This window comes from Aptenodytes patagonicus, chromosome 1 (assembly GCF_965638725.1).
Source record: "Aptenodytes patagonicus chromosome 1, bAptPat1.pri.cur, whole genome shotgun sequence".
Taxonomy (NCBI): Eukaryota; Metazoa; Chordata; class Aves; order Sphenisciformes; family Spheniscidae; genus Aptenodytes; species Aptenodytes patagonicus.
The window spans coordinates 5,762,338-5,789,754 of NC_134949.1; the positions used below are offsets into that span (position 1 = coordinate 5,762,338).

The window sequence follows — 27,417 nt, forward strand, 5'->3', positions numbered from 1 at the left end:
AGTTCACTGCTCTCAAAACCAGAAGTAGGAAGACCCCAAAGCCTGGAAATCTGTGGGGTTTTCAGGGGGTTTGTTTTTTTGTTTTGTTTTATTTTCCCCTGGTAGCTGCCAATGCAGTTTCTGTAGAAAACAAGTTGTTTGTATATTGAATTGAGCAAGCAAGGCCATCCCCTTCCTAACTAATGTTAGTTCTTCTAAGGTGCCTATATTTTAGCATCTCACTTTGTTCCAGAAGTCCCTCAGCTTCACAAAGCTTCAGAGATTCCCAAATGCATGTCTCTGCCCGGTCTGCATTGGGTAAGAAAATGAATAAGTATTTGAATACATAATAGATGAAGTATCCAAGTTGTTCTGATTCAGTAAAGTATTTTGAGACCAGGATGAGATGCCATTTCCAAGCTTGGCATTTCTTGGTGGAGAATCAAGAGTTATTTCTCTGAAATAAGTTTAAATAAAGCCTCCAAATTTTTTGAGTAGCTTCAAGTCTGTGTATATTAGTGAAAACATCCAATATCAGGGAACACCAGTTTTGAACTGTTAGCATGTGAAATTGGAGGGTGGGGAAGAGTGAGGTGCGGGCATTCAATGGAAAACAGTTGTTAGGGTGGCTTTTTCTTTTTGGCATTCATCACTGAAGACATCAACATTTGACCCAACCAACAGCTGCTACATCATAAAAGACGCTTGTGTAGATGGTACATATAATGGCCCCCCGCACCCTACACAAATATGACAAAGTCTTAAATATCAGAAGATATTTACTGCAGCCCTGTACAACATCCTAGAAACTAAGGAAAGAATCTAGGCCATCGCTCTTTATAGTACTTGAATAATTTCTATGTCTTTCTTCATATATCTTATGCATCCTTGTGATTATATGGCTTCTTGGGGTGGTTTAGCCCAGAGAAGAGAAGGCTCCAGGGAGACCTTACGGCAGCCCTCCAGTGCCTGAAGGGGGCCTACAAGAAAGCTGGAGAGGGACTTTTTACAAGGGCATGTAGTGATAGGCCAAGGGGGAATGGCTTTAAACTGAAAGAGGGTAGATTTAGATTAGATACAAGGAAGAAATTCTTCACTATGAGGGTGGTGAGGCACTGGCACAGGTTGCCCAGAGAGGTGGTGGATGCCCCATCCCTGGAAGTGTTCAAGGCCAGGTTGGACGGGGCTCTGAGCAACCTGATCTAGTGCAAGATGTCCCTGCCCACGGCAGGGGGGTTGGAACTAGATGATCTTTAAGGTCCTTCCAACCCAAACTATTCTATGATTCTGCTGTAGAATTAACACATGGCCCAGAGTTCTCCTTCAGAGTTCTATATTTGTACAACTGAGTTTTACCTGAAGTTACTGCTGAGACTTCAGGTGTGGTTCCCCTCCTTTTCTTTGTACAGTGGAGAAGAGATGGTGGTAAAGTATAACATCACAACCAATGGAAATGGTAGCATGAGCTACAGGTCAGTCAAATACCAAGTGTACAAAATATTCTACCTAGGGAGGTTACAGTAGGTTTAATAATCATATGGGGAGGAACGTCTGCTCTGTTTTGGATGATCTTTCTTCTCATTTTGGAGAGAGACAGAGGGTATTTTCCTCCCACTGAGCTCATACAGCTCCCTGAGGCAGGAGCCTCACTTCTTTCTCTCCCTGTACTAACAGGGTGAGGATGCAGGAGTTGGTACCATGGTGGGTTCTTCTATGTGTTCTTCCTGCTGCTTGCTGTGCCCCAGTGTCCTGGTTTCTTACAGGTTTCTTTCTGGTTTTTTACAGAGCCAAATTCTGTACCCATGGTGCTTCCTTCCTTCATTTCTTAGTCATTAACTTTCAAAATACAGCACTTCCCTGAGAAGACACGCAGCAACGGCGGTCCCTGTGCCGCAACAGCCGTATCTGCACATCCACGCTGGCAGGGTCTGACCTTGGAGCAAAGCACCTAAGTGGGATCTTTCTTCATTTCTTCTCTATGCCCTGGCATTTCTCCCTGATGACCCTGGCTAAATTACACCCTATCCGTGCCCTCGTTACCAATCTATAAAATGGACACACTGCTGTGTTTCTTTCACCTGTTAATTTGTATCTTGCTCTTCAATACCAGAGCAGAAGATGTAAGAGAGAGGAGCTTTCATCTGACATCCTTGGTGGGTACTTAGACAAGAGGCCAAGATCTTAACTGGGATTTGTAGGTAAATTGCAAGGAGTGAAGATTTGGCCTAAATTATGCTTTAACTTGTAAGTTATAATATTACTGTCTTCAAAGATGTTGGGGGGGTAAAAAAAAACCTTAAATTTTTATGAAATATATAAAATAGTCACAATGAAGAGTTTTATTTGTTTTATGTTATGTTTTATTTGGGGTATTATTTGTATATTGGATGTACACTGGACTTACACTGTTCTGGTGGCAGGCACTTATCACTGAATACACAGAGATTTCTTTCCTCCTTACCTAAGGAGGAATGAAAAATTCAGAAGTAACAAATTTAGAATAGTGAAAAATGCAGCTTTTAAAAATAATCATGGGAGAAAACAACAAGCATGTTTGCTCATGTCCTTTTTCTCAGTCAGCTAATCTTGCAGAATGTCAGCTTGTATAGAAATAGATTTTTACATATGAACTTGTTACATCACTTCCTAAAAAAAGAGTATTTAGCTTGTACTTAAATAGCACATTCAGAGACTGTTTATGCAGTATTTCTTCTGCAAATTTATGATCCTTGTTAGGTAGCTAAGCCCTGTGTGAAGTTTTAAAACTGCAATGTATTTATTTGCTGCTTACCGTGTGAAAGATAAAATACTTACAAAAGAATCAGTTTGAAATCTTGATTTTTTTTTTTAATATCTTAATTTTTTTTAAAATGAAATTGTTTTATACCATCTTTACTGGTGATAGGGCATGGTTCTAAAAAAAAATATATGCTAAAAGCATGTGATATAGAGAGAAAAAACCTTCTGGAGAATCCATCAAATTAGTCATAGCAAAACTGAACTCAAAATTTAAACCCCATATTTTATCCAAATGTAGTTTGTTTATTTTGCTGCACTCTAACAAAGCTGAGAAACTGTCCAATTTAAGACTGGTGAAATATCTTGTGTCTTTCAATGGTATTTCAATACACACTATTAATTTGTCCAAGTCAACTCAGATATAGTCCCCCCGTGTGATTTTAGGAAGAGCAGAGACAACAATGGTGTGCCATTTTTCAGCTGAAATGTGAAATCAATGTCCTGACCATTTGGGGTCATTAGAAATCCCATGGCACTTTTCTGCAAGAGTCGAGGCATTGACTCCCAAGTCTTGGTGAAATTCCAACTAAGTAATTATATTCCTCCTGATACAACCTTCCTTTTAAAGCTAATTTAATGTTCCTCTTCAGCTGTTCTCTCCTGCTTATAAGTGGAAAATCCTTCATTTCCCTTTGTAAACTTTCCTTTAGTTCTGCTTTATACTGACAATTAGTAGCCATCTTCTCCCTTGCCACATCACTGACGCATGTCTATGCAGTAGCAGTGAGTGTGTGTGCAAGCACGGACCCATACAATTTAAAAAGCCGTTTATTGATGATCTGGTTAAAAGCCATTGAAATTAATGGGATGTATCCCTTTGAGTTGGTGGTCACAGGAGCCATCAACTCTGTAGCTGAGAGATGTTGCTCAAATGGTATGCTTTGGACCCCTCTCTACCCTGATTTTCTGGTGTTGCTGAGCGTAGTGTGGAGAGTTGGTGGTACGGTGTCTGCTCCCTGTCTGCGTGTAGGCAGAGCCGGGAAAGAGTGCTCAAAAGCATCAGGTGCGTTGTTTGTTCTGGCAAGCCAGATTTGCCCATGGGGCAAAACAAAGAACAACTTCATGGTTATGCAACATTTGGAAATATTTCAAGGTAGAACTTCCTAGTTATCAACATTATTGCAATTTGTTACACACACCTTATCAGCACACTTGGCATATCCAGTTATGGCCGCAGTGGATATTCCTGGAAAAATACATAACTTTTCAAGTGATCCTCTCAAATACCTCATTTCTCTTCAACTTGTACTTATTTCTGTTCACAAATACATCCCTTCCGGTACCATCAATGCTTGTGCCAGGTGTAGGACTCTGTTTAGTAAAGGGTTGAACGTTTCACCCAAGCCAGAAATACCAGCTTAACCTTTGGGGGTTTTTTGTGCTTCATGGAAAATGAGCATAAGTGATAGAACTAACCGCTGTTACATGTCCCGGGGAACCAAAGGGGTCATGGTCACTTGTCCTGGAGAAGTCAGGACCTTCTAACCCACCTGGTTGAAACAACAACTGCCAGCTCTGATGCCTACAACCATGACCTCAGGCTGTGGACACTTCTCTTCACAAGTTGGGAGACTCCCGTATTCTGCATCTGGGGGATTTCTGCTTGCATTTGTGCTGCTTTCTTAATAGCGCACCATACAGATCCCTTCTTCAGCTTCGCCCTTATCCTTATGTCCTTATCCTCATGTGCCTCGTGTGCTGTAGGCAGGCTTTATCCTCTCCCCAAAGTGTGAGATGGAAAAAGGAAGAACGGTGACACGATTGCAGGAATGTGTTGCTGCCTTTCGTTTTGCATCTTCCTCAGCACCCCGACAGATTGCTTAGTTTGAATCCATATGCTTTCCTTTTCACAGCAAAAGTTGTTCTTGATGGAGACCTAAGGCTTTCCAAATCACTAAGGGTCATGATCCTGCAGAAGAAAAAAATGTTTCTAAGCATAGTCTTGACTCCCATGGTTTGAACTCAGTACTTGCTAAGTTTCCTGGCATGCATTTAGCAGAATATACACAAGATTACCTCAGTTGCCCTTTAAACCCTTGCCCTGTCTCTTGTGCCTCAGTTTACATCTCTGCAGAAGCACAACGTAGAGTATTAAACCGGACAAAAACGTGGCACAGTTAAACCTCAGAGCTGTGTTGTGCCAAACCCTGCACACAGGTGGGTAACAACAGCTGCCAGTCAGCCTCTGAGAAAAGAGCACCATATGATTTCTCAGTGAACAAAACATTTAATACAAACACAACACTTTCCAAATATTCTGAAGAGTTTTCCTGAACAACTTTCTTCAAACAAAACTAATAGGCAGTAAAGTCAGTTTGCTGATCTTTATGCAGATCTTCCCACTTCCACTTCACTATAAGGTTTTGACTAAAATATTTATACTTTTCTGCTTTGGTACACATCCTACTCCAATCCTACGGGAAGGATTTCTCAGCCTGTAGAGAGAAATGACAAGATGTGTGTGTGGTGGTTGGTTTGCCCACGCTGGGTTTTGAGAACAGCTACGTAGTCCTCTCTGGAGGGTGCAGAGCCTCTTCAGTAGGTCAAAGCTCCTCACAGCTCTAGTGAACAATTTGTAAATCTGCAATTTGATTTTTTTGGAAGACCACGTGTGATGGGGTAGCATTTTGGAGAGCAGACCTCCCACCCAGCACCCTCCTGGCTTCAACAGCACCTTCATCTTCCATATGTACGGACCACGCTGCCCCAGATCCATCCTGCACAGCTGAACACAAAATGCTAGGAAATTGTAAATGACCTTCCTGGAAATGCTGCGACTGCACTTCATAATGTCACCTTCCACCTAACAACTTTTCCAGGGTCCTTAGCCTTATCCTCTTCTGTCCTTAGTGGTGTTGTGCATTAGCGTATCCCATTTGCATTGGCACCGATTTCAGTGGAATTCGGGGCAGCCCTGACGAAACATTTAGGTTTCCATCTTCAATCTTTTTCAAGGTCATCCTTTCATATCATAGGCAGGACATGAAAATATGTGGGTTTATATTCATTTTCCCTTTGAGTATTATCCTTCTCTTGTTTTTATCCAAGAATAAAAAAATCTGTAGATACAGTAAATTATGAGTTATATTTATTGTATGTGTCATTTGGGAATACTAGGGATCTGAAAATTGGTTGTATAAGTCTAGCTTCAATATCTTGAAATACTGCAGAATGAGTATCCATTATCTTTAAATAAACTTTAAGGGTTTCCTTGATGAGTAATTTGCTCCATAAGATTTTCTTTTTTAAACTCCCATGAAATATATTTATAGAGCAGTGTTTCAACTCCTGATATTTATAGGACACTTACAGTGGACATTAACCATCTTCAGCAGTCCGTGTACCATTTATTTCCAGTGACAATGCAGGGATAATTGTGTTTGTTCTCTAGGAAAATAATATTTTTAGTTTAATAACCTAAAGGAGTTTTGTTTTGGTTTTTTTTTTTATGGTTTAAATGTTTACTGAGTTGATGAGAAACAATGAAATCTTTGGACAGTTGGGAAGTAATCAGACTTCTCCTCTTTTCCTTGTGAGTTTTAAAGTTTTATTTGAGTTTGATCTGTATTTCAAAAATCATTACCTTACATATTTTTGTTTAAAATTGGAATTTGATCTGACCAAATATGAAACTGACAACACAATTAATTGCATTAAAAATGTATATGATAAAGGCCTGCAGTGTCTTTGTTTAACATTCTGATCACATTCAGATTTTTTACCACTGTATCGACTATTTAATGATTGTTTTCATAAGGCCAGCATCTCTTGTAGAGAGGGTTATTTAACAAAAATGAAAATCTTTAGAAATTTAGATGCACCAATCACTCACTGCTCTGCTCAGAAGCTGACAACGTGTTTCCAGCTTAACATCCTCTTTTAAACATAGCTGCTTCTGCTGCAATACCCACCTGTGATTTGCCTGGTTGTCTCTTTAAGCTGGATGAGCAACTGCTGGTTTATAAAATGTGCTGCCATACCCTAAAGCAAGAAGGTTTGTGATATTCTGTTATTAGAGTGATAATAGGTAGCTAAAGGCTAGGGAGTCCCTTTAGAAGAAGAAACAAACACCCAGCCTGACCTTTTAGTCCAGGCTCTTTCCCCAAAAAAGCATTTCAATGAAAGGAGATGATGCCTGTGATTAGTGGTGGAAGGGGAAAATTTCCCGACTGTTGGAACCATTTAGTGATGCAGTTCTTTGATGAGTTACAGAAAATATCATATTAATTCTTTGAACTGTATAAGTTATGAGTAGGGCCTGGAAAACAAGGCGGTATGATACCAATGTGCAAGAGTTTAATGAAAATAAAATATCTCAAATGTACAGCTGTATCAAATTCCCCCATAGAAACCAAGTCTGTATTGCTCCACTCTGATTTCATTCTCTTATCTCTTTCCATTCTCTTCCTCTTGCTCCTGGCTCTCACCTTGGATGTCATTTATACCATGGACTTTGTTCATCACAGGCGCTTGTTAAATACATACCTGTCTGCCTTTGCTGGGGTGGGAACTGGCTCTTCTGAGAGCGCTTGTGTATCTGTTGGTCTGTTGCTGAATGGTGTGTGCAAGAAAAGGACGTGAGCCATCTTTTTATCTTTTGCTGCTTCTTTCCAACCACTGAACACGGTTCTGCTCTGTGCCTTTTGAAGCAAAACACTGGGAGGTTTAAGGCAACCTTCTGTGACCGGCAAACTGCACAGCTTGAACATAGAGACTCAACGAAAATGCAAAGCTGTGCATGTTTAGAGGGACCATTTTATCTTCTCTGACACCATAATGGAGTCTCCAGTTGCCAGTGTAACCATTAAGGAAAAAGCCTGGGTGTCACTCCGGGGCGTTCAATAAAAAAATAATAATAATTGAAAAACCAAGACCCTTGTAGCTGCTCGTAGTTCATATAGTGCCAAAAAAGCATGGGGGATCTAGAACTAAAGAAGAGCTCTGAAATATTGCGCTTTTACTATAACAACTCTGAAGCTGTCCCATCAAAAAAAGCGGCTTCAGAACATGGTAAAGCTCTACGAGAGCCTTCAAAAATATCTGTCTTTTTTCTTCTTTTTTTCCTTTGGATTCCTAAAGAAATTAGGCTTGTGGGTTCAATCTGTGCTTATAAGGTTTATACCCTCACAACAAAAATGTGTAGGCTTGGTTCCATACTTATGATCACTAGATCCATGGTTTTGGGAATTGTTAAGGCAAGGAAGATTTTGAGACCTGTCTTTACTGCCACCAATCCCCCCCAAAAAAAAGATTAGATTTTTTTTCCCCCCCTGTATGTAAAAGTGGATGGAAGGATTTTCTGTTGCTCAGCTATAAAGAAGAAGAGAGTATTATGTTGAGAATTGTCCATACCACAAGTTCAAAGCCACAGATGTGAAATTTTGCAATTTGGATCTCAGCTGAAGCAACTGGGTTATGAACCAACCAGCTATCTTTCACGCAGCAAACTTAAACACAGGACAGAGCACAGCATGAAACGAGATGGACTTCTGGTCAAGTGGAGGAGAATGAACCCCTTTATGCCTCCTTGCTGGTTTCTTTAAGGTCCTATACATGGGAGAGAAAGGAGAAATGGAGCTGTCCAGCTGTTTTCCCGATGTTTGGATAAGGTCTAAGCAAATGTGCCGGGGAGGGGAGCAAGGTCATACAGTGGTGGTAGATCTGGGTTGTATTTTAAGGATTGTGTACATAGGCAATGATAATGTATTTAATTGTGCTTTAATGTGACATACTGGTTACATTAGCCCACTTTCACTATCTCACACTCAGTTTCCTTCAAACAAATTGCAAACCCACGAAACAGATCCAAGCAAGTAAATTGGATCAAAAATCACATATTTGGAAAATAACTGTTGCCTAAAACCCAATATAAGAAGATTTAACATTAACATGGTATTTTTTTTCAGTGCATGACATGGTTATAAATCTGTCCAATGTCTTGCTTTTGCTGCAGTACTGAAAAAAGGGAACTTTTTCCACTGGAAAATTGGCCCAGTGCTACTTTTTGGCTATGTAGGATCATACAGTGCTGGCATTTAAAATAGTGATAATTTTATGCCTAAAAAATGAGTAATTGAACAATTGAGAATTTTATTCTGATGAAATCCTTAGATCACACTCCATCATCTGTTTTTCATGTTCCTGTGTATATGATCATGCGGACGTCGCATCCGCAAATGAAGTATTTGCGTATAAAGCTGTGTACGTGTGTCTGCACTCCTGAAAAATACAAGCAGTATAAAAGCATCTTTAAAATTTTATAGCTTCTTTAAACACAAGCTAATTTCTCCTCACTTTGTGTCTTTCAGAGAAACTGCCACAGAGTTATCTGGAACATTACCAAGGTAAGCAAGTTGCTCTATATTGCATCTGTGTACCAATGTCTGGAAGGTGCTGAAAGAAGCACGACCTTTTGAGCCAGAACATGATCCTTTCCCTAAGGAAAACTGCTGGGATATTGAGAACTGGAGGTGCAGAGAGGAGAACACACACTGCATGCCATAGACAGACAAATGACTGTGAAATACTGGCGCAACCAAAACTGCACAGCTTAAAGCGACACGTTCAGGGTGCTTTGAGGCTTAGCACAGTTGTGCGCCTGATGAGAAAAATCCCAGATGTGGCTTTCTTCCAGCTGTGCAATTATACCCACTGCAGGTGGTTTGGCTTTTGCTTTAAATTTCACCCGAGTGATGAGGGGAGGGAAACTTGGAGGTAGGAGGAAAAAACATTCTGATCTTAAGGCATTTTCATCTGGAAAGCAGGAAAGCGGCTTAGACCAAATTGTTCTACTCTGAGAAAGCTTTTCATAAAATAATAGAACTAGACAAGACTCCCAGGCCGCGATAGAGGTTTTTGAAGAGAGACCTGCCTACGTATTGTCAGAGGATGCAATAAACTGCTGTAATCGTGCAGATAGAGAAAAGGGTGGAGAGAAGGGAAACAAAAATATCTGATATGGTAATCTGCCACTTAGCAGAGATGCCTGGTGAGCAAAAATTGGTGCTCCCTGTCTTCTTGCATCTTCTGCCACCAGTTTTGCTCTTTGAGGTGCATGGGGTTTTTAATGACATCATGGTTTGGGGCGTTTTGTTATCCTTCAATTAATACCAATGTTGTAGTTCACACAATATATAATGTTAAAAGGATATTTCAACAAGAAAATCCGTTTTCTTTAAGCATGGTAATACACACAAGTTATTCCTGCTTCTAAGGCAGAGAAAAAATGTCTGCTTTTCTTTATGGTGCGTGTGGTGTATATCAGTTGGCTTGACCGTGTTGTTAAGCTGTAAAAATGTAGATTTTCACTGTATATGATGGGTTTTCCCCCTTTGTAATCTATCACCTTGTTTTGTAGGTACAAATTTGTGTAACTTGTATCAGTTGTTCATTTATTAGATACTTTTCTTCTTATGACTTACCATCACTTGATATCCTCAGTTGTGCAACCAAATATGCTGGTGAAATTTTGCCAAGCGTTTGAAGTACTGACCAGTGATCAGGCCTACCTGACACTTAAAAGATTTTATTCATCTTCATTGCAAAAGAATTACAATTCTTCATACACACACAAAAAAAATAGAGTCAACAGAGTAGCTGTCTCCTTGATTAGGAATGTCAATAACACCGCTTAGCTGTATCTTTTACTGGTTTTAGTGCTAAAATATTTCCAATTTGACTGCATGCCCCTAATTGGCTAGGTATTATATGACTAATATACTGGAAACATGAAGTCCTTGTACTGCAGAAATAAATTCCATTTTAAATTAAAGTTAAAATGAGAGATATAGCTGCTTGAATAAACATCCAGTTTCATACTTGCCATTAATGATTGCTTAAATGTGTTTTTTGAATTATTACCACAAGGCTTTAATTTCAACTGTGGCACGATGTTGCAAGTAAAAATCAGATTATACAAGCAATGTGCACAAGGCATTGTAATTGTGTTATAAATATTAAAACCAATGATCTTGTCTTGATTTAAAACAAATGTTTACAGCCGTGCGCAGGTTGGCTAGTCCTCCAGCCTTCTCGGGGATTCACCTGTTCCCGCATTTCTCTAAACAAGCAGTTCCTTGGGGTTTTTAATCTTGTGTTGTGATGTGTTAATCTAATATTTTTTGTTCTTCTTTCAAACTTCACGTGAACCATTTTGTTATTATTAATTCATAATGGTGAAACAGTCTAATTTCCCCACCAACACCACATCTTCTTCCACCTTCACCCCACAACTACTTTATAGGATACAAAATTTTAGGTGTTGTACCCTGAAATGATGAAACTAATAACCATTTTCCCATAGTTACTGTGCTTGTTGTATTTTGTCCGATGGGGCGCAAAAAGCCCTCTGTAATCCTAGAAATCTAACAACTCTCATTTGTGCAGGTAAACACGATGCCTTTCCTCAGGGCAAGAATGACTCATGGGTATATTTGTGGCCAGAGCTGATCAAATCCCTTTCAAGCATTTGTAAATGTGGTGAAAGGGTTTTGTTGCAAGCCATGTAAGTGTGAGCAGATATGTCTGTACTTGGAATATTTTTTTCTGACTTTCAGGAAGATTTAGGCACCAGTGGCATTAATTTTTTGTTGTCATTTAGAAAAAAAAAAAATTCCCAAAAACCCCTTCTGAATTTTACACAGCTGAGTTGCAGAAGAGAAGTTAGGGATTTGTTCCCAGAAAGCCCTGTAAATAGTCAGAAGTTACAGAAAAGAACATTTTGAATATTTTCTCTTCTCCTGTAGTAACCAAGAGAGGTTACTTATGTGCATTTTTAAAAAAGAAAATGTAACAAAGTGTCTTGGTAAATGGTGACTTTTTAATATAGACATTTTCCATTAAATACTGCTGATTGATCTCTAATGATTATTTTTAAGAGGAAGAAGAAATTACCTTACGTCTTGCCACTGAAGAATATGCATCATTGATAGGCAAAAGTAGAAAAATCTGAGTTGGTGGACATCATTTAGAAGGAAAGCTAATAGATTGACTTTGCCTGTAGAAAGATATAAAAATATTCAGCACGATTATATTGTGTCAGTTCTAATTTACCACTTATTTCTGATGATTTGGGGAAGCTCAGGCTAGAGAAGGAATTGAAAATTTAAACTTAAAATATGATAAAGAAGCTTTACAATTTTTATATTAAATGACATTATTATATCTATGAATGTATATTGTTTTTTTCGAAGAAGGGCTTTCTGTGTGCAACAGCACATCAAAGAACAGATCTTCACAAGGAAAACTTTATAGTAATATTAAGTTGTTCATTGCATGACCTATTTAGAGTACTCAGATACTTCTTGTTGTAGACTACATAATTAAATTTTAAATGGAACATGATAAAGAAATTATACTGGTGATCTCTAGAGATTTGAATACCCTATTTGGATCTTTAGAAGAGTGTAGCGAAGGCATACTTTAAAATTTAATAAAGGTCTGGCCTATTTTTTTTTTTCCCTTTTAGATGTTCTATAGCTGCTATGGCAGTCCTATTTCAAACTGTATTTGCTCTCAACATTACATAGATGGTACCTGCGATAACAGACCAAACTAAAAGTATTAGAAGAAATATAGCTAAACCTGAGAAATCCACCATTTAAGCGTGATACAGAACAATTAATGAATAAAGATAAGCTCCTAAAATCTTGTGGTACCTCAGCTTGTAACCACCCTTTCGTACACCAGCATCTGAGCTCAGCAGTGGAGGGGAGCAGCAAATTAGCGAGGTGGAGTGCTTGAGCACAGTGCAAAGCCCTGTGGGCACGAGGGAGATGATGTTTGGAGCTTAAACGAGAAAATACTCAGCTTCAATATCAAAGGAATGATTTCAGTCTCTAGCCACTTCTGTTTGTTTCTGTGAAAGTTACTTTATATTTAAAGAAGAACAAATATTTTAAATATAGACTAACCACATGGATTATTTATTTGCTTAGTACTAGGTTAGTAAAATCTGGGCTACTTTTCCATTTTTATGTAGTGGCTCAATTTTACATTTCACTCGGGGGAGGGAGTAAAGTTTAAACGGTCACTTCCTCCTCTAAGTTGTTCTTATTTACTGTTAAAAAAAAAATTCAAGAGAATAATTTGCATAGATATTTTTCATAGAAAAAAATGTAGAAAGATCCCTGCAGCCCCTGCTTAAATCTTGAACATAACTCAGGAAAACTTGTATTTTGAGGTAAAGGCCATCTTAAAACTGTCATTTAGAAATTTTTTTAGAAGGGTGGGAGGAAATCTGCAATAAAATATAATGGCATAGGTACATTGATGTGAAAACAATCAAGTATGTTCAAAATGGAAATGTAAATCTTTAGCTTGTCTTAGAATTGCAATAATTTGCAAACTTTATCTATTTTAAACCAGTGGTCTGGAGTAGGGTAAAAATTTTAAGCCCTCTCGAGTTAGGGTTTTATTCTCCACCTTTCCATAAATTTCTTTAAAAATATCTAAGTTCCATTTAGTGTAGAGACTTACGTTCTTGCGTGTCTACAGCATTTTGAAAATAGAATTTAAGTACTGAAGTCACTTTGGTACTTTTGAAAAATGTTAACCTGCAACTTCACCATTATTTAAATCTAATGCAACTAAGCTTTTATCTAAAGGGGAAAGAAGAATTGACAACCCACCATATGACAAGCAAAATGAAATCTCTTGATCACTAACTGTCAGCAGCCTTTCTAATACCATTGTGTTAGGGAATGATATGTCTTCCAAGGAGCTAAGTATGCAAGGTTTTGAATCACTTCTGTCTTGACAGCCTAACCCAAGTAACTACTTGTAAGTGCTTGGATGAATTATAGAATTTATGTGGCTCTGTAGAGTGAGTTAATAAAATATCTATGAGCATTTTAATTACTATAAAATGAAAAGGATTTTTTCCTGACAATAATAGGGGCATGGACTAAAGACCTACCTGATATCTCAATCGCTGTCTTCACTGGTTTTGCATGGATGGTGGGAGCTGGGGTTAGCTTCTGGGTTTGCTCTTCTGGTCCTCTTCAGGTCAACTGCCAGCAATTTCTCTCACTTTGAGAACAGCAGGTTATGCCTTTTGCCCCTGATGTTTCATAGACTGTGGATGTCCTCTCATGTCACTGGTGCTGCTTTGCCAGTCATGTCAGGCTTGAACACCCATCCACCTACACCATATGTGTGTGTCCGCCAATCTATGACAGAATTTTCCTTACCTTGATATAATATTTACTAAAGTTTTATTCTCCCTTAAATAAAGCAGGGACTTGGCATTGTCCATTTGTGACTCTCTTTTCTACTGGAGAAGTTGTTCTTTCCACCTCCAAATACCTTCTCAAAACTCACTTTCGTTTAGAGGCATATAAATAATAGGTCAAGAAAATGTTGTTCATCCCGGGTGGCAGGCAGTGGTAGCTAATAACATTAAATTTCTTGAATGTCAAACTATATGCAGCTAACCAGAGCTAGTCTTTGGAAATGATATCATCTTGTATCTTTTCTGAAACTGCATCATTAAAAAGAAAAGAAAAGAAAAAATTCCAGCCCTCGATATTTAAATGTTCTCAAGTCAACTGTCTTAAAGAGCAGGTTTTCCATAATTTGGATGCCTGCCATTTTCTGAAGAAAATCATTATTTTAAATTGAGACTTGAATTTAACTAATCACTCCCTTAAAAAAAATAATTCTTATTTTTGACCTTTCTCTATGCCTCAGATGCTTATTTCTAAATATTATTTTCTTTCACCTAACCTTTGAGCTGTTTTTCTGTACTGCAAGCAGGACTGGCTGTTACCCATTGTATGTGCTGTATAGGAATGCCCTGGTGTTGTTTGGTCTTTCTGAGGTGCTGTAATATAAATTGCAGTAATTATTTGGGATAGTAACGACTTTGATGTTATTGTAAGTGAATCTGGGTTTTTTGAGGAAATAATACACGAGTTGTCTCTTCACTATCCTGATTTTTATTTTTTCTAGGTAAAGCTTCAATATCATTAAAATGTGACATGGAGTTATTCCTTCTAGTAGCTGTCGGCATTTTTTTTGTTGTTTTACATCCATTTCGAAATATGTTTTTTACAGCTAATGTTAATCTTAAAACACACTTATGTGCAATCTAATCCCTTTCTGAAGAGATATTTTTAAAATCTTAAGAGGAGCCTAAGGAGCACAGAGGTGATTATCCATATGTGCTTACGGATGACTTGCATTCAAAAATTACTAAGATACCAATGGCAGGATTCACGTTGCCTAAATTTAGCTGTCTCAAAAGTCCTCGGTCTAAAGAACCAGGGGAGAAATTAAGAGAAGTAGGTGCCTTATCTCAGGACAGGGTGAATAACCTTGGGGAATTGTTTTTCTTTCTCCATTGCCTGAAAGTGGAGCCTGGGGGAATAGCATAGACTAGATGTTTCACCTGATGATAACTTTAATTTAAGGTGAGTCCTAGCAGCCTGAGTTTTATAAGTGTTAAAGTGCCAAGTGACGTAAGCTGATGCCTACTGGAGTTTTGAGGACATTGTCATGCTTAACCTCAAAAAAACTTTTGATATTTGGTACTTAAGTCCTAAATATAGACCCTGGGAAGGAGGGGAGAAAGTTGGACAAAAATGATTGTTGGACTTGATACAGCTCTGACCCAGAAGGTAGTAACTCTTCTCACAATGCAGGGTCCTCAGAAATCACAGCTCGCAGTCTTGAAACGGCTCCTAATTTTAAGATTCAAAGGCTACATATAATGAGTGTAAGTTATTTCACTCAGTGACCTGGGTTTTGAACCCACAATCATTTTTCACCAGCAGTTGTTAGCATCTCTCACAAACACGAATGAATTTGACAGCAGACCTTTATCTTTCTAGGGCTTTTATTGTTATTCCTTATTGTAAAACTCTAAAACTAGAGGCATATTCCCTTCTTTTTTTTTTGTTACTCACCTTTACTAGACTTCCAAGCGTCTTTTTAACTTGTCTTACAAAGCATTGCCATCCATACATGCCCAATGAGGATAACGTGCAGCAGAAATGAAAGGACTCAGATCACTTCATTTGCATTCCTGAAGGTGAATTCCAAGATCATGGTTATTTTTATTTATATAGTGTCTAAAGAGTGCTAAATACTTTATGGAACAAATAAAAGACCTCTTGTAAAAAGCACGCATTCCTATAATCTAATTTTAGTCTCATATCAGGCAGTATGAATGCTAAGCAGCAGGGCTTGAAGAAAAATGGAAGGTTTATGAGGGCTACACTAATAAGATTGAGCAGTTATTTAGGTTCATTATCTGTTCCACTTAATAGCGCTGCAACATCTTACTGGTTTAAGTTAAATTTACATTGGTCTGGGGAGAACATTTGACTGACACAGGAATGGTATTTCTTGGGTTTGTTCAGAAAATGAGCCTTTGAACAGCAGTTTGAATGAAGGTAGAGAAAGGGACCATTACAGGTGGATTTTGAGAGGCCATTCCAATATAACAAACAGCAAAGGAAACCACCTTAAAATACAAAGCCTTTTTTCCCCTTCTCCCTTTATTTCCCAGCTCAGTTGAAATACTTGTGCTTCAAGTTAGTCATTTGTGTGTCTCCTTTGCTTAAGTGTTGTTTTAGCACTTAAGATCATAGAATCATAGAATAGTTTGGGTTGGAAGGGACCTCTAAAGGCCATCTAGTCCAACCCCCCTGCCATGGGCAGGAACATCTTCAACTAGATCAGGTTGCTCAGAGCCCCGTCCAACCTGACCTGGAATGCTTCCAGGGATGGGGCATCCACCACCTCTCTGGGCAACCTGTGCCAGTGTTTCATCACCCTCAGTGTAAAAAATTTCTTCCTTATATCTAGTCTAAATCTACCCCCCTTTAGTTTAAAGCCATTCCCCCTTGCCCTGTTGCAACAGGCCCTGCTCAAAAGTTTGCCGCCATCTTTTTTATAAGCCCCCTTTAAGTACTGATAGGCTGCAAGAAGGTCTCCCCGAAGCCTTCTCTTCTCTAGGCTGAACAACCCCAACTTTCTCAGCCTGTCCTCATAGGAGAGGTGTTCCATCCCCCTGATCATTTTCGTGTCCCTCTTCTGGACCCGCTCCAACAGGTCCGTGTCTTTCTTATGCTGAGGGCTCCAGAGCTGGACGCAGTGCTCCAGGTGGGGTCTCAGCAGAGCAGAGTAGAGGGGCAGAATCACCTCCCTCGACCTGCTGGCCACGCTGCTTGTGATGCAGCCCAGGATACGGTTGGCCTTCTGGGCTGCGAGCGCACATTGCTGGCTCATGTCCAGCTTTTCATCCACCAGTACCCCCAAGTCCTTCTCGGCAGGGCTGCTCTCAATCCCTTCATCCCCCAGCCTGTATTGATACCAGGGGTTGCCCAGGTGCAGGACCTTGCACTTGGCCTTGTTGATCCTCATGAGATTCCCACAGGCCCACTTCTGAAGCTTGTCCAGGTCCCTCTGGATGGCATCACATCCCTCTGGTGTGTCAACTGCACCACTCAGCTTGGTGTCATCAACAGAACATTTAGAAAGTCAGTGCAAAGGATGAATCTTGTGGGAAAAACTTCAGATGTAAATATACATTTGGGGGGAAAAAAGGTGTATACACGTCTGCCTCTGGAGAAGCAGCCCAGGAACTGAAGTCAAGGAGAGCTTTGTTAACATGGCAGAGTTGAGAAACTTTCTCTTAGTACCTTTGCTACAGCATAGGCAAGGCATGTATCTTACGTTATGATATACATATTATGATATAAGACCAAGTATTATATGATATAATACAGAGTATTATATCATATGTTTTATAAGTAGTTAGAAATGAACTGCTGATATACAGGATTTTTTGTGTGTCATCCTTACCGTTGGTCCCAGAAGAGCGGCAGTAAGATATATGGATGGGACAGCGTCAGGAAACCCACACCGATACCCCTAGGAGAGCAGAGACTCTGGTTTAGTGCTCTCTTCAACATTCTCTGCCTTCGGAGTATCACTTTTATTTATGAAATAACAGCTGTTATAACATTTTAAAAAAATGCAACTATTTTAATGATTCCAAAAGATTTGCTATGAATTACAAGCAAATCTTAGACAATTCTTAGTAAATTATTTAAAGAGGTTAAAAAAAACCCCAAGAACCTAACACATTCCCCAGTGTTCAAGGTTAACAGTTTATACTTCATCTACATTATATTAAAAACATTTTTACTGGAGTCCATAAATGTTACACATTTTTAAAAGGCAATGATCACAGTGGGACTAGATTCATTACATAAAGCCAGACGCGAGATCTGCAAGCAGTAATTGGTGACTGTTTTTTATTTTTTGAGGGTGCTGACTTGAGATTCCTCCTATGAGACGATGCAAATTTTCATGTCTGTGCCTTGCCGTTAGAAGCAGGCAGCCCCTAAAGTTCTGCTGACCACAGAAAAAGACGACTGTGAGCCCCAAACTCACGTGTTCGGAGCAGTGTCTCATAGCGGTGCTGTAACTCTCTTACTAGCGATGATGTTTTGCCAGTTTGGAGCCACTGAGGACCTACCCCACTTTCTGTGTACGTTCTCCCAGTGTGTTTTGCAAGTTGTGCCCTACACAGCACTTCTACAACAGCAAAGTGCCGGTGCAGCACTTCTCTTAGCTGGGCTATAATGGAAAATATTTTTCATTCAGTACCTTGGAATTTTTAGAGCTTTCGCACCGTTTTCTGCAGGGAACATTTAGGGCTCAGCAAAGCCATGGTGTTGTAGAGTGGATGCAAATCATGTCTGTTTGCCGTAATCTAACCTTAATGAATGTCCATGGAGAAAGAAGGAGGGAAAACAAGATACCGGGCTTCACCTAACACACACAAAAAAAAAAGAGAACTAACTTTCAGCCCTTCTTGGTTATTTTGCTTCTGAACTTTTAGATACTCATCTCACAATGGTTCACGTGCTTGATTTTGGAGAATAGTCCTGCTGATATCAAAGTGATTGCACAAGTCAGTGCAATTTTAGCATGAGTATTGCTGCTTACTCATTGTTGAAAAATGAGTATCATCTGATTTGATCCTGACTTTGTCACTAAGACTATAGACAGCTCTACTTGATTAAGAAAGAAGAATACACACATAGAAACTCGGATTATGGTAGCATCCTTTTGAAACATGAACTGAGAATCATAAAGTGGAAGCCTGAAATAAGGGCCTAAATGACTCCTAATACTATTTAGATACACGGTTTGAGTTAATCAAAAGTACTGGACAACTGCAGGTGCCACTGACTTTGGTTCAAAGGGCAAGTGCGCTATTCTGAACCAGGCTATTAATTCAAGTTCTTAAAAGCTGGCTGTGACACTTAGGAAATCTGTTAAGGCTTGGAGCTCAGGAGCCCATCTTTAAATAGATGATCAAAAATTATTTTCTTTATTAAGATTTTCTGTTGAGGGGTACAGATGCACCTGCACCGATGTGCTCGCGGATGCCAGAGTCTGTGGCTTGTCTCAGTCGTTGGTAGCTTTCATTCCAGGATCGCATGGTGAAGTATGCAGAAGTTCCTGCAACTAAAAAGTTTTATTTAACAAAAATGAAATATTATTATTCATGTCATGAGTAATTGAATCCCCAGACGTTCTCATTCTCTACCAATGGCTAGGGACAATATGACTCTAGATAGACTGTGACAACATGAATTGATTTCTTCTTTCTCTTTTTTCTTTTTTCTTTTCTTTTTATTTTAAACCTGCAAAGTGACTGTGGGGGGTTTTTTTTAGCTGATTGCTTGGAGCTGACATTACAGGCTGTGCAGCTGTAAAAAAGACCTTCTCATTTTCATTGAGAGTAAATAAAATAAAATATTGCAGAAATAGCATTACTTTTCCCTGGTCCTGCCCCTGCAGAAATAAACAGAGATAACTTGGATAAAGCAATTGAATTTGGAAAGGCATTCACAAGAGGAGATGGTTGCTGCTAACACTGAATATTCAGAATGTAATAATAGAAGTAATCATGTTACTAAAAAGCCACCTGTTACTTTCTTCAGTTTTTATCTAAAGCATAGAGTTCACTTTTTTATTTCTGAATTTATAGCAGAGAGGGAAGTCCGGCTCTTTAGAAACCTTATTATACGCAAGGTAGTAACTCCTTATTAAAGTTAAGCAGAAAAAGAAACCATGCTCACTAACATTCCTAAAGCTGTTAAAGGTGGATATTTCCATGAAGGAGCAGAAGTAGAAAAACTTTAAGTGCTTGTTAAGGCATGCACACACAGTGCATACAAGCAATAAGTCTGTTTTGCTGAACTGTGAAATTGCACTGAGTAATTTCTCTAATAACAGAATAGATATTGCACCTCTGACCCCAGAGGAGCTCCGGGCTCGGTGCAGCAGCCGGCCCTGGCATCAGCAGAAAGTCATGCAACCAAAGCACGGGCTGCGTGCTGAGTGGCAGAAAGACAAGGAAAAAGGTGGCAACAAAAGAAACTTGATATACAACTTGTAAATATTCTGGCTGATTTAAAAATTCAGAAAATGATTAATGATGAAGGTACTTTATTTTTTGATTGCCCCCCCCCCCCCCCCCCCCGCCCCGTAACCTGTTCTTCAGAGGAGCTGCACAATTGTGTCCAGAGTTGTGTGTTTGGCAGCTACCTCCTACTTCCAAAGAAAGTATTCAATCCACAATGAGCATACAGCAGCAGAAACTTCTAACTGGCATTTCATGTTAGCTTTTTTTTATAGAAATGATGCAGCGGTGAGGTTTTTCCTCTCTGTTATGGAGAATGCCTGTGGAAATAACAGTTCAGGAGCTGGAGCAGGAAAAAAAACCACAGTGTCCCTCAAGATAATACTGCACGTGTAGAAATGGGAAAATAAATCATATAAGAAAAACATTCAGTTAAAGCAGCAACTATATATTCTATTTCAAAACGTGCAAGGTGAAAAAGAGTGATGTGGTTTAAAGGGGATATTGATTTGGCTGAGCTACGCCTGAGCTCATGCCACAACCTCAGTACTTCTCCAGTCTCTGAACCTCTTAGAATTAATGCAAGGGTTTTAGACTGATTGCTTGAAGTTTTTCTGTAAAAACAGTGAGTCTGATGAATGGCAAGTACTCGAGGTGATTAAAAAATAAATAAATAAAAAGTTACTGTAAGGACTGAGAAAAATTTTGTCGGTTGTACTTTCTTGTAGTGCTCTATAGTTAGAGCAAGGCAGTGAGACTCTACCTCATTTCTTCTGCCATCCATTTTACCTTGTGAGTGACTGACTTTCTTCAGCAGCTCCATCAGGTAATGTGACATAAATGGGAAATAAATTCCCATCATGAATTTGTCTCACAGTGCCAAGGACATAACAGACATTTTTAGATATTCACCCATTTGAAAATATTCAGAGCTCAGGCAGATGCTGAAAATCTGGCAGTCAAGTTTGGCTTGCTATTCTAATGCAGGTTTTCAAATTTTGATCTTAACTTGATGATATTTTATTAACTTGTGGAACACTGTAGGGCCTTGGTAGTGGGTGCTGGATAATAGAAAAGACGTGGCAGGAGCTGTTTATCTTTACAGCAGCGTAAGAAGGGGGAAGCCAGTGGTTCATCTCTTCATCTGGTAGTATCTAGCAGCTGCTTTGAAAGACAGGCTGGCAAAGTTGAGAAGAGGCAGCTATGGAAAGAAATATCTGCAGGAAAATCTTCTCAGTCCCTAGCCAAACTTCTTTTCACGCCAATAAGAAGATGCTTTATATCCTTGTTTTCTATGGGTTTTAGGGCTTTTATAGCTCCTGATATTCTACCTTTTCAAGAGATACAGATGTCCAGTTTTCTTCTGACTTTCAGCTGTGATGCTTTCTTTGGATGAACAAAAACCAAAAACATGTTCCCTTTTGTAAATTCAACTTTGGATTAACTTCATTCTGTGAGACAAGGCACAGCTTTAAAGAATTATGGCTAGAGTTCACAAAAAACAATAAATAAGGAAATAAGGATTACCAATAAAAAGGAAACATTCCAAATTCCTTCCCACCACCACCACGACCCCCCACCCCTGTTTCCCTATATTGTGCATACATCAAAGCTGGTCTCTTCTGACTTTCTAGAGGCTTATAAGATTTATGGTCTCTATAAATCTTATGGTGAAGCATCAAGTCTAACATAAGAAAAATCAATCTGTCCAAAGCAAAAAGACACACAAAACATAACAAAAGCCCAAAACCTTCATCAAGCCCATCTTTGATATTATTCTGCCTGTGTAAGAACCTCTCGGAGTAACTAGAGACAGTTGCACATGATTTTCCTGTGTCCAGTACTGCCTGCACAATGCTCACCAGTGGGCTGCTGCTCTCAGGCATGTGATGCATCAGTCATCTTTTGCTTCTCTCACCGAATTCCTTACATTCAGAAATTCTCAAAACGTGCTTTCTAAAAAAAATCTGCTCCAACCACCAGTTTCTCTTACTGGTATTTCCTGATTGAAAAAAAAGGGCTTTTATCACATATTCCATCTGTGCTTTATAGTGCTGAAGACTTGATAACTGAGATATGATTTTATAATGAAAAATCCCCCAGGGAAGCGTACAGATGTACTGTGGAAAGATACTGACACTTCGTGCTTTATTTGTAGGAAGGGTATGAACGCTTTCTCCCCTTCTCTTTAACAGAAAAGAGTATTAAATTAAAAAATAGACTTGTGTCTCTTGTAACAGTCCTGAAGATAGGTCCAAGTGGTGGCTGAATGATGTACACATGTTAAAATGGTACTCTGCAATGCATCAGGTTAAAATTTGGAAACGATACCTGATCATTGATGATATCACTGTCTCCTTTCTTTCAGCTAAATCTGAAGCCCTTTGAAGTGAACGCTGCAGCTAGGGAAATTCAGCAAGATGCTAGTAATGGGGGCTATTGATGGCATGCTCTATACTGGAAAGCTGTCTTGTTACTGAATGCAAATGTGACTTAGATATGTAAATTATATTCAAGATTTCATCAGTAAGGCTTTAATATATCTAGAAACTATCTTAAAGCATTTAAATAAAATGTTAATTGAAAGTATGGAATAGTGTTAGGAAGCTCTTTCAAAGAAAGCTTCAATTCCAGGCACGTAACAAGGAAGCAAGCACTCTGATCTAGTCAAACAGAACCTCCCGTGGTAAAAACCTATAATTGTTTTAAAGTTCTCTAAAAACCTACATCTCTGTTCTCATCTCATCCCACACACTGTGATATTCCTTATGTTCCTCACTCTCCTCTCTCAGAGCTGACTTTCTTTGTAGCCTTCTCCCACTCCCAGTGTGCTGCCTTCTCTCACCTCCTACGCATGGAGCTGCCTCCTGCTGCCCATACAACAAGCATTTTTCTACACATCCCAGCCCTTTCCTTTCCTTGAGCTCGTCTGCATTGAATTCCCCACAAAGCCGTCAGGATGTCTTGCCCTGTATCAAAATCCAGAGGGTGAACTTTGTTTCTGAACTCAGGAAAGCTTGGTAATAAGCCAAGCAGTGAATTTAGATCTTCTGAGAGCGATCGTCAGATGGAGAAGATTACTGATCTTTATATTTAAAAATAAAACCAAACCTATTTTGAAGACTAAAGAAAGAGTGGTTGAGCTAGACTGCATCCCTCTGGTGCTTATGGAAATGCTTTCACAAGTGACGGGGCAGTTCTCAGCAACGTCGACTTCAGTGGTTCAACTTCAACCAACCCAGGTCCAATTCATTAACAAAAGCTTGAAATTAGTCCTACGAGCTAGAAGTGTGGGAACGCAGAAGCACGAGCATCTTTTGCTGTAGCTCTGGTTTTGATTGTCACTCCTTACCTACTCATTAAGCAGAGGGATTTTGGAGGTATTTGCTAAGTTACCTTCCTATCTGTAGAAGGTCTGCAACAGTGACAGCAGCTGTTCCAAAAGCGAGCATGAAGGGAGGTATTATCGCTGCTTAGCTATGTTTACAAATTTGTAACAAGACTACTATTTAAAGTATGTTCTTTTGTGACTGCACGCAGTATGTTATCATCTAAATGCTGCTGGATTGATGGAGGGCATCAAGGGGATGCAGCACAGAGAGATTTCTCTGCTTTGGAGTGATTTCTTTCTTCCAGAGCTTGTGTGAATCTCGTAGGTTTGGGCAGAGGTTACATGGATTAATACTATAACCTGTGACTTGTGCTCCCATGACCAGGGGGAAAAGGAGGGCAGCCACATGATAGCGTTCAGCTGACAGGAGTTTACTGGGTAAGGCTGGGGAAGTGCTTGAGTTCAGGAAAGATATAGTTCTATACTGAAAAGCAAAAAAATAAGTAGAAATAAAGTGCATTTAATTTTTGCGTGCTGAATGCACTTTTGATGGTAGAGGAAAATTGCCAGCTAGGAATGATTTTTACAGTCTTTTTTCACAAATCACTACATCCACAGACTAAAGGAACCCAGCCGCGTGCTATGCCTCAGGGAGGCCCTTGGAGGACTGGGATGCTCTTGCGTGGCTCCCAACCATCTCTCCAAGCAACAGTGACTCAGGCAGGCTGTGCTGCTTTAGCCACGATGCCTCATGGGTATGACCGAAGTGCACAACCCATGCAGGCAAGACCCAGTTCCTGAAGCTGTCAGGACCATATCAACCCAAACCACACATGAGGGGTGAAAGCTAAGGTCCTGCCCATGCTTTTCGAGTAGAAGCTTCTCAGTTTCTGTTGTGCTTTACATAAAATGGTTGCCATTAAAGGCGGGTTTTTTTGCTTTGCAGCTCATCTATGAATGGAGGTTTCTGACTGTGGTTTTCTATGGGAAATGTTCACAGAAAAAAGAAGAGGGGAAATGCATGTAATCAAAAATTTAAATAGAAAATCTAAACTTTTTAGTAGGGAAGTGAAAATCCAAACTGCCTCATTTCCATTGGAAACATGTTGAGTTTCTATGTGGTTCCCCACTTGTGTGACTCATTGCTGGTGTTTGTGTTATTCCCACTTGGCTTTGAAACAGTTCTCCACCTTCTCAGGTGAAGGGATTCATCCCACAGCCCTTTACGGATCCATATTGGAGTGAGATGAATCATTCCTGTCTGTTTTCACTGTTGACTTGAAGGGCACCTACGCAACAGGGTTCCCATGGAAAAGTCCATGCTGGAGACAGGTGAAGTTAAGGGGAAAAAGTTTCACTGTTGTCTTTGCCATCATTTTAGTGAGACTGGAATTACAATTCTCAATTTGTTGAAATAGCACATGGCGGGAGGGGGACGGGACTGTAGTGATGTACGGGTCCCATTGCGTGGTACCATTTGGCAAACCACACAAGTTAGGCTGATGGATTGACTGTGGTAAAGTGAGAATATATTGAGTGGTTTTGAGCATTAAACATTAACAAATGCATTTTGGTTAATGAAATAGATTTAATTATCTTTCTGGGAGTAAGCGATCTTCATTTCTTGATATTGCTTGCATGTTGGGAAGCAGAACTAGAAAAATGCATTTAAAAATTGCACCTTGCTGAACTGGTTTAATTAGAGGTCAGTAAAATGTAAATGGGAGGAAAAGAGCTGATACAGATGTTTTGAGTTTGTTTAGGTTGGGTATGAAGACAGAAAGTTCTATAATGTAGGGCTGAAGGTTATACTTGGGTTCACTCAAAGGGGAAGGTGAGTGTACTGTGGCTATTACGTGTTAGGGGAGGTAGATGATCATCATTCTCTGCAAAGCCTAAAAGCCTGTATTTGCAAGACTGTTCCTGCATGTATTGTAGTTTACAACTGCTCCGTGTAAGTGTTCCTGTGTTCCAGTCTGCTGTCATCCCTCTAACCTTTGAATACACATGTGTAATCAAATCAGAAAGTAAAGATCTATCATTTACTTCTCTTAATACCCTTGGACAGATTGCTGTCTCATTAGAAAGACTCGGCAAAGTAATTCAAGAACTGTAAGGCGCTAATAAGACGCTGTCTTTAAAAATGGATTGACTGACTGGAAAACCTGGCAGGTCCCCAGAATGAATATCTGGCCACAGGCTGGAATTATTTCTGTGCTAATCTACTTGGTGTGTTCAGAGGATCTACTTGCATCTTGTGGAGCAGGAGGTTTAGAGGCTGCTGACCCATGAAGATCTCCCATCTGTGGATCCAGCTTGCTGTAACAATGTCTGGTGGGTGGCTGAAAAGTTTGCTGTTTTCTGCAGCTACAGTCCATGGGCCAGGATGTAGTTTATGAACAGAGGCATCTTCCAAATATGCCCAGCCCTAAACTGTATTTACATTTCACTAGGGTGATGTATAGGTTTTATGTAGCTCCATTTGCTGTTCTGAAGTGAGCTGTCAGAACTTATCACTGTAAATTTAATTTTCTTCTATGCATCCTTGGGAGAGCAAGCTTTGGATTTTAGAAAGAGAATGGCAAAGGGAGAGCTGACAAAATCAGAAACTGTGCACTTCACTGAAAAGTGACTGGGCACAGCTCTTTAAAATACGGGGTTTGCAGTTGTACAGAACTGATCTGGAAGAGATGCAAATTCCATCCAGACTAAATTCAGATTTAGATTTAAAATGCAACTTGCATGGGCATCAGCTCATACACCAGCCAAATTCACTCCTTTATTAAGTTAAGAGACTATCGGGTGACCCCCGTGAAATGTATTAACATAATGTCAATAATGAGTCTTTTTACAGGAAGATGTTGAGGAAGTGCAAGCAGAGTTTGTAGTACGGTACCAGGCTTCCAGCCTGGCTCGTTTCTCTTTTCACAAAGCTTTATGTGATGGATCCATCTGTTCCCGGGAGATGGGAGTGTGCTGATGCCATTTGCATGGGAGACTTTGTTTCTAGGTTGAAGCTTTCTGAATTCTCTGGAAGTTGCCTGAGACTTGGTATTCGTTGCCTGGGGCTAACTATTGCCAAGACACTCAGCATAGCTAGCAGAGATCGCCTTCACAGGCTGGGTGGGGCCTTTACTTAACTTGATCAAGGCTCATTAAAGCTTCAAATCTCTGAATGCACATTCAAAATTGAGTGACAGGAACTTCTGGGAAAGTTTTGTTGAAAAGCCTGGCATAACTGATTTAATTATAATATAGCAGTACTTCATATGCAACTTGATTGTCACAGCCTGTGTCAAGAGAACTCATAATTTCTGAAGGATAAGACCATATGTTCCAAAAAGAGCTTTCAGAATGTAGGATACTTGTTTTGCAAGTTATTTTTTTCCTCTTCATAAAAAAACAAAGTGTTATGAAATGAGATTAAAAAAATCCCCCACGCTTAATTAAACTGATTCTCCAAAAAGAGGTCCCAAACTCGTTGTATAAGCATGTTCCAAGAGCTGCGGTTTCTGATTTACCTCTGGGTGTAGCTGAAATAAAATGTTGCAAGGATAGTTGAAAGGACACTGTTATTGTAAATTTTCTTATACATTCTTAGATTTATTTGTTTTAAATTTGTTTTTCCACTTATACAGTCTAATGCACTAGTTAAGGACCTCTTCATGTAAGATGACAATCACCTTGCTGGTTGTAATTGGCCCCTGAAACAAAGTATGGCCAGGAGAGTCCACCAAATGTCCAGACAGATTTGTGTGTAGCAACTGGAAATGTTACATGCTGTGGTTTACATCAGCATCGAATATAAATGTAGGTGACTTCATCATCTTCCATTTTAAGCTGTATCTAAATCACCTGTATTGTCCTGAAAACTTCTTGCTTCTTGAATGTAATGTGAAAAGGTAGCTTGGGCATCGTTGGT

At 39.5% G+C, this 27,417-nt stretch overlaps 1 protein-coding gene across 2 annotated transcripts in view; it reads left to right on the plus strand.

Moving 5' to 3' along the window:
• The window catches only part of CELF2 (CUGBP Elav-like family member 2), a 572,845-nt gene that overhangs the window by 249,763 nt on the left and 295,665 nt on the right, over nt 1–27,417 (plus strand). For both annotated transcript variants that reach the window (XM_076351732.1, XM_076351031.1), the window contains one exon: nt 9,087–9,122. Coding sequence is in view for 1 of the 2 variants with exons in the window: in XM_076351031.1 (XP_076207146.1) it covers nt 9,087–9,122 (36 nt within the window). In the remaining variant the exon portion in view is untranslated. The remainder of the gene's footprint in view (nt 1–9,086; nt 9,123–27,417) is intronic.